This window comes from Eschrichtius robustus, chromosome 11 (assembly GCF_028021215.1).
Source record: "Eschrichtius robustus isolate mEscRob2 chromosome 11, mEscRob2.pri, whole genome shotgun sequence".
Lineage (NCBI taxonomy): Eukaryota > Metazoa > Chordata > Mammalia > Artiodactyla > Eschrichtiidae > Eschrichtius > Eschrichtius robustus.
Window position 1 is genome coordinate 61119928 of NC_090834.1, and position 13958 is coordinate 61133885.

Below are 13958 nucleotides of genomic sequence, written 5' to 3' on the forward strand. Positions count from 1 at the left end.
TGATACTGATGCTACTGGCCCACAAACCACTCTGAGTAAATAAGGTCTTAAATATAATATGGGATTGACATGACAGGAACTATTTATTAAGTGCCTACCCTGTGTCAGTTACTGAGAGAGCCACTTAACCTATATTTACTTGCATAGTCCTCAAGACTCCCTGGCGTAAATACTATTGATCTCCATTTTTCCCATGAGGAAACTGTAGCACAAAGAGAGAGAGTACGCAGCTATCTCATAGAGCCAGTAAGGGATGGGCCTTAGGTTCTAATTTAGGCAGCCTGGCTCCAAAGCCTACTAGGAAGAGGACTCCAACAGTATGTAGAGGATAACCAGGGGAAGGGCTGAGGCAAGGAAAGGAGACATCATAGAACAGAGAATGGACAGGGTTTGGTCGTAGACTGGATATGGATGTAAGAGAGGGTGCCATCTAGGGCACTTTGGCTGCCTGGTTTGGACAAGTGGAGAGATGGTGGTATCTATCACTACTGAGCTAGGAAACGTGGGTGGAAGAACAAGTTTTAGGGGGAAGGTGAGTTCGGTTTTAGGAATGGTCAATATGAGTGGCTTTTGGACATCTGGGAGATATGGAGAAGTAGATGGACCTAGAGTATCTAGGTATCTAGTAACTCTAGAAGTATCCAGAGTTCAGGAGATATCTAGGTTGTAGACAAAGTTTGGGTGTTGGCAGATTTGAAGCCCTGAGTGCCTGAGGTCATGTGGACGGTGTACAGACTGTCCTGTTCTGGGCCAAAGTCAACACAGCAAATAACTGGAAGAGATGGGACTGGCATATAGTCTCCTGGGCTGCAGTGGAGGCTGGTCTGTCCATTCCACTGGGCATTACGGATCTGGGGAGCAGGCAGAGCATAAGATGTTGATAGGCTGCAGGAAAGAGGTTTTTCTGGTGCTCTATGGTGACTAAATCCAGTGAAATGTTCCCTGCCCCCAGATCAACAGAAATAAGGACAACTCCATAAAGACCAGATAGATAAAGGTTAGGAGATTTATTTTCTTTAAACAAGATCATAAATAACAAAGAAACAAAGTAGGTCCCAGACTTCAGACCCTGCAGCAGGACAGGGATAGGAAGTTGTTGGGTCGAAAGGTGGAGGGGGCTACGCATCACCTAAGACAGTCACAGAAAAGATGGGCTGCAGGAGACTGCCCCTCCCTGCCCTTGGGAATGGCGTGCCTGGGCAGCAGGGGGAGGCTGAAGTGCTGTGATGAGGCAGCTGGAAGAGGGCAAATATTGAGGATGCTGGGCTGTACTGTTTCTATGAAGAGTAACATGGAAACCACAAATGGCTAAGATAAGCTGTGGGTCTAGAAAAGGCAAGCGGGCACTCTGCACACCTCCAGGGACCAATTATGAAAATGGTTCAATTTGATTCTTAAAAACAACTCCACGGGCCTTAGCCTGTGGCTTTGTGCGTGGGCTGTGTTCAACCTGGGTTGCCCTGTGGCAACCAGATGAGGGCTCAAGAGACCCCTGGAGCAGCCTGGCCTCAGCCCAGGGCAGGTGCCCAGACATGTGGGAGAGGGACCGTGGGCCCTCCCCAGATGGGAGGCCATGTGCTTGGACTGGCTGGGCCTGATTTTCAGGCTGGTTTCTTGTGATGCTATCCACCCCCAACCCCTGTACCTAAGGATGAGATCCTGGCCTCTCTGGGTCTTCCAAGCCTAGAATAGTAAGACGGGGATAAAAAGGTACCTGACTGGTATTTTATTTAAAAGGGAAAAATAAGGACCATCCCGCACGTGGTCCATCCCCATGAGGTAGGGCAGGACCATGGCAAGAACAATCTCAAGGAATGGAGGTCCCTGAGCCTGGGAAACATATGGACGCAGGTGCATTGCCTAATGCCAGGAATAGGGGCCCAGGGTGGCAGTTCTGATGGAGGCTTCACCCTAGGCAAGGCAGGGAGGACAGGCAGGGGCTACCCCTGAACAGGGAAGGGATAGGAGCTGGGGAGCCTTAAACTGGGGAGACCAATTTTGGTCAAAGGCCCTGGAAAACAATGCTTTCGGCAGGAATACACGAAAGGGTTTGTACATCTGGGGATGCCCGTCTATAGGGAGCCGGTGTCACATGGTCGGGCAGGATGGTGAGGAGGAGACAGCGGCATCACAGTGGCCTCTGGTGCGATGTATTTACAACAGAGCTCAGTGTTGAGGGAGGGAAGGAGAGCAGGTCACTAACAGCCAGGAAACACACTGTGAAGAGTAGAAAGAGAATGGAAAACAAATGTGACCATCACTAGCTTTCCCCCTGCTTACCCTGTCTCATTCAGGAAACCCTCCCTAATGATCACCAAGGCCTTTGTAGATCTCTCCCACCTCTTCTCAGCCCCATCCAGGGCTAGACACAGGGTCTGCTCTCAGGATACTGCCGATTTGACCACAGCTCCAAATGGGCCAGGGGCCCCAAACACTGCTTATTAAGCGAAACTAAGTCTTTATTTTGATACCTGGGATCCATCAATGGTCAGCTGCTTGAGGGGTGGTTTGGCATAAGGGAATCACTTGTGTAGCTCACTGTACCAGGCTCCTGTCCTCATTTCCAATGCCTACCCTGCTCTGTCATCCACACCTCCTAGGCCCTGGCATTCAGAACTCCCTAATGCAGAAACCCTTTCTTTTTCTTCAACATTTTTTCTTCTTCAAACTTCCTGAGGGTGGGGAACAAGTTCCCCTAGACCATCATCAAAATCAGATAAGAGACTTCCCAACTGGCAGGTGTGACTCTTCATTAGGACTGTGGGCTGAGGATCAGGGGCCTTCTGTAGCAAAGACTGGGAGCTCCCTGAGGTGGGGCCGGGACCGTGTGGTTTGGGTCACCATGCCTCTTTTCCTCCTCCTCAACAAAGAGACCTACTATGTCTGCCTAATCACACGGAGAGCTTCCCAGGATGAGGGGCATCCTTGTTCCTCTAGACCCAGTGGTTCTCAACTGGGAATGACTTTGCCTCTCCTGAGACACTTGGTAAAATCTAGAAACATTTTTGCCTGTCACAGCTGTGTGTGTTCGGGGGTGCTACCGGCTTCTGGTACGTAAAGGCCAGGGATGTTGTTCAACATGCTACAGTGCACAGAACAGCCCGCACCACAAAGGATTACCCACCCCAAATGTTACTAGTGCTGGAGTTGGAACCCCTGCTCCGGATCTCTACACAGCCTCAAGGCCTGCCCCACCTTCCTTGGCAGCAGGGCAGGAGAAGGCATATAGAACTTCTCTAAGAGCCTGGAAAAGGACGGATTCCCATCCCAGCCTCCACAGGAAGGGGCATCTCAAGAAGAAGTACGCATCACAGTGAGGGTGGGGGACTAGGCATCATTTGATGTCAGCTAGGCAACAACTCACTGAACCAGAGCACATGGAAAGAACCAACCATGGCTTTGCAGAAACACACACGCTGGGCTCTGTGTTGAAGAGGAAGAAGAAAGGCAAGGTGACCTAAACCAGGCAGGGGTAAGGCAGAGATATCTAGAACCTCGCAAATATCTCTTTGTTGGAGCACTGCTGGGCTCCTTAAACCTTTGTACTTCCTTACCACTGGAATCCACCGATGGGCTCTGCAAACCTGTGCCGAATCAGGAAAGTGGCAACAGCTTCAGCTACCTGGAAGAGGGAGAGATATTCCAGGCCATGTTAAGGGTAGCAACGGGGTTCATCCTTGGAGGTCTGGTGGGCTTCTGTTGGAAGGTAAGGCTCTCTGGTGGACTCATGGGTCCTACCTACAGTTCTGAGGAGCCTGAAATCAAAAGGACCTGGGTCCTGGCAGGGCTGGGAGACTCCTTCCCACCATTTGCCAGGGATGGGTCCAGAGAAGTCAAGAGGAATGATATGAAGGCTTATTTATCCCCTTAGAGTTACAAAGCACTTTTTTCCTACAGGAGGAGCACATATTAATTCCTAACTGTGACTGTGGTTTAGGGAGCAGTTTCTACCCCAATTATCCCTTCTACCATCTGGCTTTCGGGGGCAATGGAGAAGTAGAGCTTAAGATCTTAACCATAGGGCCCTGGGTGAAATAGCAGGGTGCCAGTAACTCCTCAGCCCATACACACAAAGCCAAGACCAGAAGCAGCTGCCAGGGAGAGGTCTGGGGAGCTGGTGGAGTCCCATCTGTGTAGGCCCCACAGCAGCTGCTGCAGGCGACAGAGGCTGACTCAGAGGCTGGTTCCATCTTCTGTGAGATCCACAGTTATTCTCACGTTGTCCTTTTACAGTCATCAAGCACCAGACTCACCTTGTCTGGAGCGTCCTCATGGACTGCATGGCCACACTGGGGTAGGACCTGCATCTGGAACTTCCCTGGGGAAGATACAAACCAAAGCCACCTCAGGGACTAAAATGGTCCTCTCCTTACCATCTCTGCAGCCTCACAGGTCACTCCAGGAGGCCAGGACTCCCCCATCCCCTCCCTGCCAAAACTCTGGACCCAATTACACCTAGCCTTTGAGGAGGATGGTAATACTTGAAATTGTAACCTTGAGCAAATCATTTTCCCTTCACTTTTTCTTTCTGCATCTATTTAGTATGCATTTACTTTGGGCCAGACACATAGAAACAGTTCCTGTATACACTACAGTCTAGTGGGAGAGCAAAACATAAAAACCAACATTTTAATGCAGCATGCAGTTCCTATGATAACACAGAGCATATGGAACTGGAAAAACACAGGAAGAGGGGCTTTGCAATCAAGTAGGGATCCAGGAAGGCTTCCCACACAGAAAAAATAACTTACACAAAGAAAGAAGGATGAAATGGTATTTGCTCCTGAAAAGAAAAACTTTGGCATGGTGCTCATGAGAGTTAACAATGAGGCTGGAGAGGTAAGCAGGGACCATACCATTAAGGGGTTTGTAGGCTATGTTAAGGACTTTGAGATTTATTATTACAATAATAAGTTACCATTTGAGTGCTTAACTATGTGCCAGACATGGTACTAGGCACTTTCTCACACTGTCCTGTAGAACACTGTAAGCTCACAACTAATGTGATAGTTATTAAGAATGAACAGAAATGATTGATAAAGCAAGATCTCTAAGGAGACTAAAGAATATGGGACCCAGAGCTCCCATAGGTAGAGAGAGCAGACTCTCAGAGCCTCAGTGTCTCCATTTACAAAATAAGGGAGTAAGCTCTGGAAGTCCTTCTGGTTTTCACATTCTGGGATTCTTACCCCAGTTACACAGTGCTTTAAAATTTTTTTTTCAAAATACTCACCTATCCATTTTTTAAGTTGATTCTCAAATTTACCCTATAAAATTAAGCAGGACAAATACTGAAATTCTTTTTTGAGATGATGAAACCAAGGCCATGATTAGTGAAGTGATTTGCCCAAGGCCACTTAATTAGTCAGCAGAGGAACTAAGACCATTCCCTCCAGTAAGGTCCTGCTTATGCCCCTCTTCCTGCAGTAAGCTGCCTCTGGGTGCTCCAGCCTAGTCCCCTCTCCACTGTGTCTCCTAATGTACTACTGTTAATGCATTTAATGGATCCAAACACAGAGCAGCTTGTGCCCCTGTTGTTCTGTAAGCTAATATCTATATGCCACTGGTGCTTGCCTCCCCAGGAGTGTGTCATTTCTGTAAGAACAGGGCTAATATCACTACTTGCTCTATATCCCTAATAGGGCCCAAGCCAGGGCTAGATATTAAATAAGTGCTTAGTAAGTCTTGGATGAATGAACGATTGAGCAAATAACCTGATAAACCTTACAACTCAAACCTTGATGACTGGCGGTGCATTTTTCACTCCTCTTTGGAAGAGTGGGTATAAGGAATCAGGGAGAACTCACATATACTAACAATACTGTACCCAGTACACATAAAATAACATAATCATGGGTAATCCTCACAATTATTCTATGAGGTGGGCATATTTCCAACTCCCTGACAATTTTTTTTTTTTAATTTATTTTTGCCTGCGTTGGGTCTTCGTTGCTGCACGCAGGCTTTCTCTAGTTGCTGCGAGCGGAGGCTACTCTTCATTGCGGTGCGTGGGCTTCTCATTGCGGTGGCTTCTCTTGTTGCGGAGCATGGGCTCTAGGCACGCGGGCTTCAGTAGTTGTGGCATGTGGGCTCAGTAGTTGTGGCTCGCAGGCTCAGTAGTTGTAGCACATGGGCTTAGTTGCGATCTTCCGGGACCAGGGCTCGAACCTGTGTCCCCTGCATTGGCAGGTGGATTCTTAACCACTGTGCCACCAGGGAAGCCCCTCCCTGCCAATCTTACAGATGAGGAACTTTAGGTTCAGAGAGCCTAAATCATTCACCTAAGTTGCACCATAAATGAGTGCTGGATTTCTAGGATTCAGTAACTAATTCAGCTGGTTTAAACAGTGCTGGGAAGGCTGTGGTTTGGAATCCGTGGTGATTTAGCCATTTCCTTTTGTTTTATGGATGTCATCCCTCATCCCAGCCATTTACTCTCTATACATACTCATGGGATGCTTTGAAAGAGAAGGTGGTCTTGGCATAAACCTTACTGGGGAAACAGGAGGGATTTAATGAGGTATCAGGAGTGCCTCCTGGACACAATGAAGCCATCATTTATTTTACTTCACCCACATTTTCTCATTTAAACCTCACACAGTTGAATTGAGATATTTCATTATCTCCATTTGATACGTGAAGAAACTCAGAATTAAGGAAGTTAGCAATCCACTCAGGCCACAAAACCAGTAAGAGTGATTCAAACCCAGGACTGTCTGCTTCCAAGGCTGGTGATCAACACTGATTCCAAATGCTATTCTAGTCGAGATTAACTGCTTTCAGATAGTATCAAGAGCTATGTCTGATTCTTCTGTGTGCCCAGCATCAAGCACAGGTCTTACACAGAAAGAGTGCTTAGAAAAGGTTTGCTTAATTGAATTTAAGGAAAAATGTCTAAGCTCAGAATAACCAACATCAGGACTTCTCTGGTGGCACAGTGGTTAAGAATCCGCCTGCCAATGCAGGGGACTGGGGTTTGAGCCCTGGTCCGGGAAGATCCCACATGCCGCGGAGCAACTAAGCCCATGCGCCACAACTACTGAGCCTGCACTCTAGAGCCCATGAGCCACAACTAGTGAGCCCACGTGCCACAACTACTGAAGCCCACGCGCCTAGAGCCCGTGCTCCGCAACAAGAGAAGCCAACGAAATGAAAAGCCCATGCACCACAACGAAGAGTAGCCTCCGCTTGCCGCAACTAGAGAAAGCCCATGTGCAGCAACAAAGACCTGACGCAGCCAAAAATAAATTTAAAAATTAACTAATTAAAAAAAAAAACCAGAATTACCAACATCAGTGCCAAAAAAATTATATAGTCCCAGCCCATGGTTCTGCTCAAGGCCTCGGGACACTATGTAGTTGGGGGAAGGGAAGGGTATGCTATGAGGGTCTAAGGCCAGAGTTTGATAAATCATTCAGAGGCCTTTGAACAACTATTATCAAGGAAAACAGCCCCCTTCTCTGTGGAGAGCTTGAGGACAGCTCAAGGAACAGTTTGAGGGGCCCATGAGACATCCAAGTAGAGATGTCCAGCAGGTTTGATACATGGAGAGGTATGAGTCAGATGTTTAGCTTTGGGAGTTATCAGGGTATAAATGGGAGCCATGACACTGCCCAGGAAGAGTAAGTAGAAAAGAAGGAAGGTCAAGAACAGAATCTGCTTAAGCTCGAAACCTTGGCCTTGGAGTTGGCACCTCTTCTTCCTATATCCCAAAGTTGCCAGTGCCTACTGACTTCACCTTCACCAGGCCTTTCATCTGTTCTAAAGCCAAAAGCTTCCATGAAATTGGTTCCACTACCTCCACAGTCATCTAGCCAACACACCTGGACCTAAGCACAACATGTCACTTTCCTACTCATTATACCTCACGATCCTTGTGAGGTTGCCATCAATTTTCTCATTTTATATATTGAGAAAACTAAAGCTAAGGCAGGTCAAGTAACTTGCCCAAGGTCAAAAAAATTAGTAGGAAGGAAGCAATACTGAAACGCAGTTCTCAGAGTCCTTGCTTTTACCACCTCATTATGCTGTCTTCTAAATAGAGTTCAACCTTTTTGTATCTGGGTTATCTTGGACCTTTCACTTTCCTAAGAATTCTAACAATAATAAAAATACTGATCAGTATTCAGAATATCTCCTTTCACAATATTGTATATTTACACAGAGTACTTTATAGTTTATAATGCCTCTTTCAAAGACATTGCCTCACTTTAATCCTTACAACTCTGAGGCATATGTGGTAGTATAATTCCCATTTTTAGATGGAAAATTTCCACATGACTCTGCCCATTCCTCTGCCCTCAGGGGACCTAGGAACATAATTTCTTCACGGTTTACCTTGCATTTGGCCAATAGTCAGATCTTTATCCAATCTATCAACACCTAGAACAAAATAAGAGAATCCATAAGTAGCTTACTAGAAAAAAGCTGTGTGAAATAGGCTTTGCTGTTCAATAATGAAGTAAAAATTGCTACAGAGTTGTAAACATGATGACATTCTCAATTCATGTTAATGCCAATCCTAACTCCCTGAGGGTATATTCTCACCACATGAAGCTTTCTAGGCTGAGGTTCCCTATAACCACTTTGCTTGTTTAAGCTGGTTTCTGAAAATAGGGTTTTACTTTTCAAATTTCCATTATACTCAGAATATCCTTATACCACTCAAGGAGAAGGACTTGGGCTTGACCAGGCAGAGGCCAGGCCAGAATTCGGCCATCCCAGGTGGATGCTTATGCTTAGTTAGGTTTAGGGATTTGGCAAAGGGAGGAGAAAGGGCACAAATGAGTGAGGATGGTACTTCACTTTGGAAGTCGCTACCCATTTGGTAAATAGTTTTAACAAAGACATGCTGAGATGACAATATACCTACACTGCTAGGGACTCAACTGTGTTCCCCCAAAATTTATATGATGAAGGCCTAATTCACAATGTGACCATATTTGGAGATATGGAAGTAATTAAGGTTAAATGAGGAAGTAATTAAGGTTAAATGCAGTCATAAGGGTAGGGCCCTCATAGGACAGGATTAGTGTCCTTATAAGAATAAACACCAGAGAGCTAGCTTGTTCTCGCTCTCTCTGCCATGTAAGAACACAGTAAAAAGGTGGTTGTTTGCAAGTCAGTAAGAAAGCTCTTAGCAGAACTCGACCAGTCTGCAACCCTTATCTCAGACTTCCAGCCTCCAGAACTGTGGGAAAATTAATCTGTTGTTTAAGCCACCCAGTCTATTGTATTTTGTTATGGCAGCCCAAGCCGACTAATAAAAACACATACACACTTACCAGCCAGGAGCAGCAATTTAGGAATAGGACAACTAAGAAAGAGATTGGATAAGCCTCGGAACCAGCCATCCCAGTATTTTTCTGTTTTTGCCAGTTCAATTCTCCAAGTGTAAGGATGGTCTTTCTTGGTCTGGAGGAATAAGAGCAAGTTTTGAGTCTCTGAGAGCAACCCATGGAGGAACAGGATAAAAACTAGGTCCCTGGGAAAAGGAAAGGGAAGGAAACTAGCACATGTTAAGAGCTTACCATGTCCCTGACATTTTAATATACATTTAATCCTTATAACAGCCTTGTGACAAAGGTTATTGTTGTAATTTCCATGTTTAGATAATTAGAAGTTTACTTTTTACTTCTATTTGTTTCAGTGAACCTAGGAAACTTTCTTAAGATCACAAAGCTAGTAAATGGTAAGGCCAAGATTGAGCTTCTTATACTCATTTGGCAAAAAGAACACATCATCAGAAGAAAAACTACAAAAACTCATTGTAGTATGAAAAATGCTCACAATATAATATTAAGTGAAAGAAGCAGAGTACAACATGTCATCTAAGTTAGGATTACTACTGGAAAAATATGGTATACTTTGGGAAAGAACTGGAAGGGAAAACTGAAAATATGTTGATTTGTTCGTAGAACATGTTTTCTTATATTTTTATTTATGACAATGATATAATGTTCCTGCAACAGTAATTTAAAAAAGGAAATCTGACACAAATATGACAAAATGCCAATATCTGTTAAATCTCGATATAAAAGTAGATGGCACAGAGTATGCACTCATTAAATACAAGCTGAACAAATAAAAGGTTCTCTATACTTTTCCGCATCAAAATTTTGAAATATTATAACTGAAATAAATAATTAGACGACCACATATCAACCAAAATATGAAAATCTAGAAGTGAGCATGAGACAGCATATATTGTATTAAAGATCACCACATGGTTAAGATGTTCATACTACCCAAATGATCTGCAGATTTAACACAATATCAAAATCCCAATGGCATTTTTTGCAAAAACAGAAAAATTATTCCTAAAATTCATATAGAATCTCAAGGGACCCCAAATAGCCAAAACAATTTTAATAAAGAAGAACAAAATTGGAGGACTCATGCTCTCTGATTTCAAAATATAGTACAAAGTTACAGTAATCAAAACAGCATACTACTGATATAAAGACAAATACAGCAACGGAATAAAAACTTCGAGAGCCCAGAAATAAACTCTCACATATATAGTCGAATGATCTTTGATAAGGATGCTGAGACCACTCAATGGGGAAAGGACAGTCTTTTCAACAAATGGTGCTGGGGAAACTGGATATCCACAAGCAAAAGAATGAAGTTGGACCACATACAAAAATTAACTCAAATGGATTAAAACCTAAATATAAAAACCTACAACTATAAAACTTCTAGAAGAAAGCGTCATGAAACTTTTCACGACATTGGACTTAGCAATGATTTCTTGGTTATGGAACCAAAAGCAGAGGCAACAAAAGTAAAAATAGATAAATGGACTACATCAAACTTAAAAACGTTTGTGCATCAAAGAACTCAATCAATAGAGTGAAAAGGCATACCACTGAATGGGAGAAAATATCTGCATGTCATGTATCTCATAAAGAGTTAATATCCAAAGGATATAAAGAATTCCTGTAACTCAACAACAAAAAAATCAAATAACCTCATTTAAAAATGGGCATAGGACTTGAACAGACATTTCTCCAAAGAAGATGTACAAACAGCCAATAAGTACATGAAAAGATGTTCCAACAGCACTTATTAAGAGATCAGCTGCTATGAACATGGGTGTGCAAATATCTATTCAAGACCCTGCTTTCATTTCTTTTGGCTATATACCCAAAAGTGAGATTGCTGGATCATAAGGTAGTTCTATTTTTAATTTTTTGAGTAACTGCCATACAATTTTTAATAGTGATTGTACCATTTTGTAATCCCACCAATAGTGCAGAAGTGTTCCAATTTCTCCACGTCCTTGCCAATACTTGTTGTTTTGGGTTTTTTTTTTGGCAGTTGCCACCCTAATGGGTACAAAGTGATATTTATGGTTTTGATTTGCATTTGATTTGATTTGCATTGATCATTAATGATCACAAATGCTATATGAGTCCACTTATATGAGGTATCTAAAGTATAGTGAAATGCACAGAAACAGAATGTAGAATGGTGATTATTAGGGGTTGGGGGAAGCAGGAAAGGGGAGTTGTTGTTTAATGGGTACAGAGTTTCAGTTTTGCAAGATAAGAAAATTCTGGAGACTGGTTGCACAACAGTGTGAATATATTTAATATTACTGAACTATACACTTTAAAATGGTTAAGATGGTAAATTTTATGTTTGTGTGTTTTTTTACCACAATTTAAAAAAAAAGAAAAAGATCACTGGATGGGGAGTCAGGAAACTTGGATCTTCCAGATCTCATTAAACAACTCATTCTATTCTCTTCTATTAATATTTTCCAGGCACAGGACACTTTGAAATGAACACTAACTGTCATTTCAACTTGGAACCTCAGCCTGTCCTATTGCATGCAGTGCTTCCCATTTATGAGTCATTTATAAGAGATCAGCTCCACAGAGACAGCATAATCTCACAAGCCCCTCCCAAATGCATACTAGATTTCATCTGCAAAAGCAACTCAATAATAAAAAGACAAATAACCCTATTTAAAAATGGGCAAAAGATATGAAGAGATATTTCTCCAGAGAAGATACAGAAATGGCCAATAAGCACATGAAAAGATGCTCAACATCAATAGTCATTAGAAAAATGTAAATCAAAACCACAGATATGAGATTCCACTTCATACCCACTAGGATGGCTATTATCAAAAAGAAAGACAGTAACAAGTGCTGGCAAGGATGCAGAAAAACTGGATCCCTCATACACTGCTGCTGCAAATATGAAATGATGCAGGCACTCTGGAAAACAGAATGGCTGTTCCTCAAATGAGTTACCATCTGGCAATTCCACTCACAGGTATACACCCAAGAGAATAAAAACCTATGCCCACGCAAAAATCTGTACTCGAATGTTTATATCAGCATTATTCCTAATAGACAAAAAGTGAAAATAACCCACATGTCCATTAACTGATGAATGGATTAAAAGTGTGGTCTATCAAAGTGGTTACCAGGATAGGGGCTGGAAGGTAGAAGAATAGATAGAAGTTGGTAAAAGGGTATAAACTTTCAGTTATAAGATGAATAAGGTCTGAGGATCTAATTAATATAAAACACAATTATAGTGACTACAGTTGAAAATAATGTAATGTATAACTGAAATCTGCTAAGAGAGTAAACTTAAATGTCCTCAAAAACACACACAAAAAAGGTAAATCTGTGAGGTGATGGATGTGTTAACTCATTGAGGAGTATCCTTTCACAATGCATCTGTTCATCACATTGTACACTTTAAATATCTTACAATTTTAATTGGCAATTATACCTCAATAAATCTGAAAAAAAAGTCTATCTATACAATGGAATATTATTCAGCCATAAATAGGAATGAAGTACTGATACATGCTACAGCGAGAATGAACCTGGAAAACACTATGCGAAGGTGAAAGAAGCCAGTCATGGAAGATCACATATTGTGTAATTCCACTTATATTAAACGCTCAGATTAGGCAAATCTGTGGAGACGGAAAGTAGATTAGTGATTGCCTAGATCTGGAAAGGTTGGAGAGAAATGGGAAGTGACTGCAAATGAGTATGACATTTCTTTTAAAAGTGACACAAATGTTCTAAGGTTAGATTGTTGTGATGGTTGCACAACTGTGACTGTACTAAAAATCACTGAATGGTATACTTTGGATGAGTTACCTTTCAATAAAGCAGTCTGAAAAAGAGAGAGACTTAGGCATAAAGGAATATCTCCTGGACAAGTGAAGTTTATTCCTTTAAGGATCAAAGCTTAAATGTTTTCCCTTTCTTTTCTGTATTTTAACCATTTTGTATTAGATTCTCCCTATCCCCAATAAAAATGTATAGCTTGTTTTCTTTTACAGAGCAGAGTGGATGCAACTGACCTCTTATGTATGCCTCAGGGTCATTTGAAACACAATTTTTTGTATTGTGCTAAACAGAGATGCCCCTACGAAGCTGTGCCCGGTTTTTTTGTGTTGTTGTTGTTAAGTTTAATTGGCATTATTAACATTTTCTCCATCATTTTTATTTATTTATTTTTCCGTTATTGAGATATAACTGACATACAACATTGTTTAAGTTTACGGCGTACAACATGTTGATTTGATACATTTATATATTGCAATATGATTACCACCATAGTGTTACCTAACACCTCTAACATGTCACATAATTATCATTTTTTTGTGGTGGGAACAATTAAGATCTAGTCTCTTAGCAACTTTGAAGTTTATAATACAGTGTTGTTGCCTATAATTACTGTGCTGTGCATCAGATCTCCAGGACTTATGTACTAGTTGCAAGAAGTTGTGACTACTGGAGTGTCTCTGTGTCCTTCCTCAGGTGGAGACTGTTTAGCTATGCCCCTCACTGACTGATATGCCTCAGTCTGTCCTCCTAACAAAACTGCTGGAGTTCATAAAACCCCATATAATAGGCCCTATAAAAAATTATACGGAAAAAATGAGTTGGAATTAAAAATCAGAGGATCTAGATGTG

General features: G+C 42.4%; 1 protein-coding gene across 1 annotated transcript in view; it reads right to left on the reverse strand.

Annotated features, from left to right (window-relative positions):
• Positions 1–992: 992 nt before the first annotated feature.
• PPME1 (protein phosphatase methylesterase 1) overlaps positions 993–13958 on the reverse strand; it is a 76776-nt gene continuing 63810 nt past the window's right edge. Inside the window, exons 10-14 of the mRNA XM_068554915.1 lie at positions 9285–9414; positions 8338–8382; positions 4254–4318; positions 3555–3622; positions 993–2217 (exon numbers count right to left, since the gene is read on the reverse strand). Of these exons, the coding sequence (XP_068411016.1) occupies positions 2199–2217; positions 3555–3622; positions 4254–4318; positions 8338–8382; positions 9285–9414 (327 nt within the window). The 3' untranslated portion in view covers positions 993–2198. The remainder of the gene's footprint in view (positions 2218–3554; positions 3623–4253; positions 4319–8337; positions 8383–9284; positions 9415–13958) is intronic.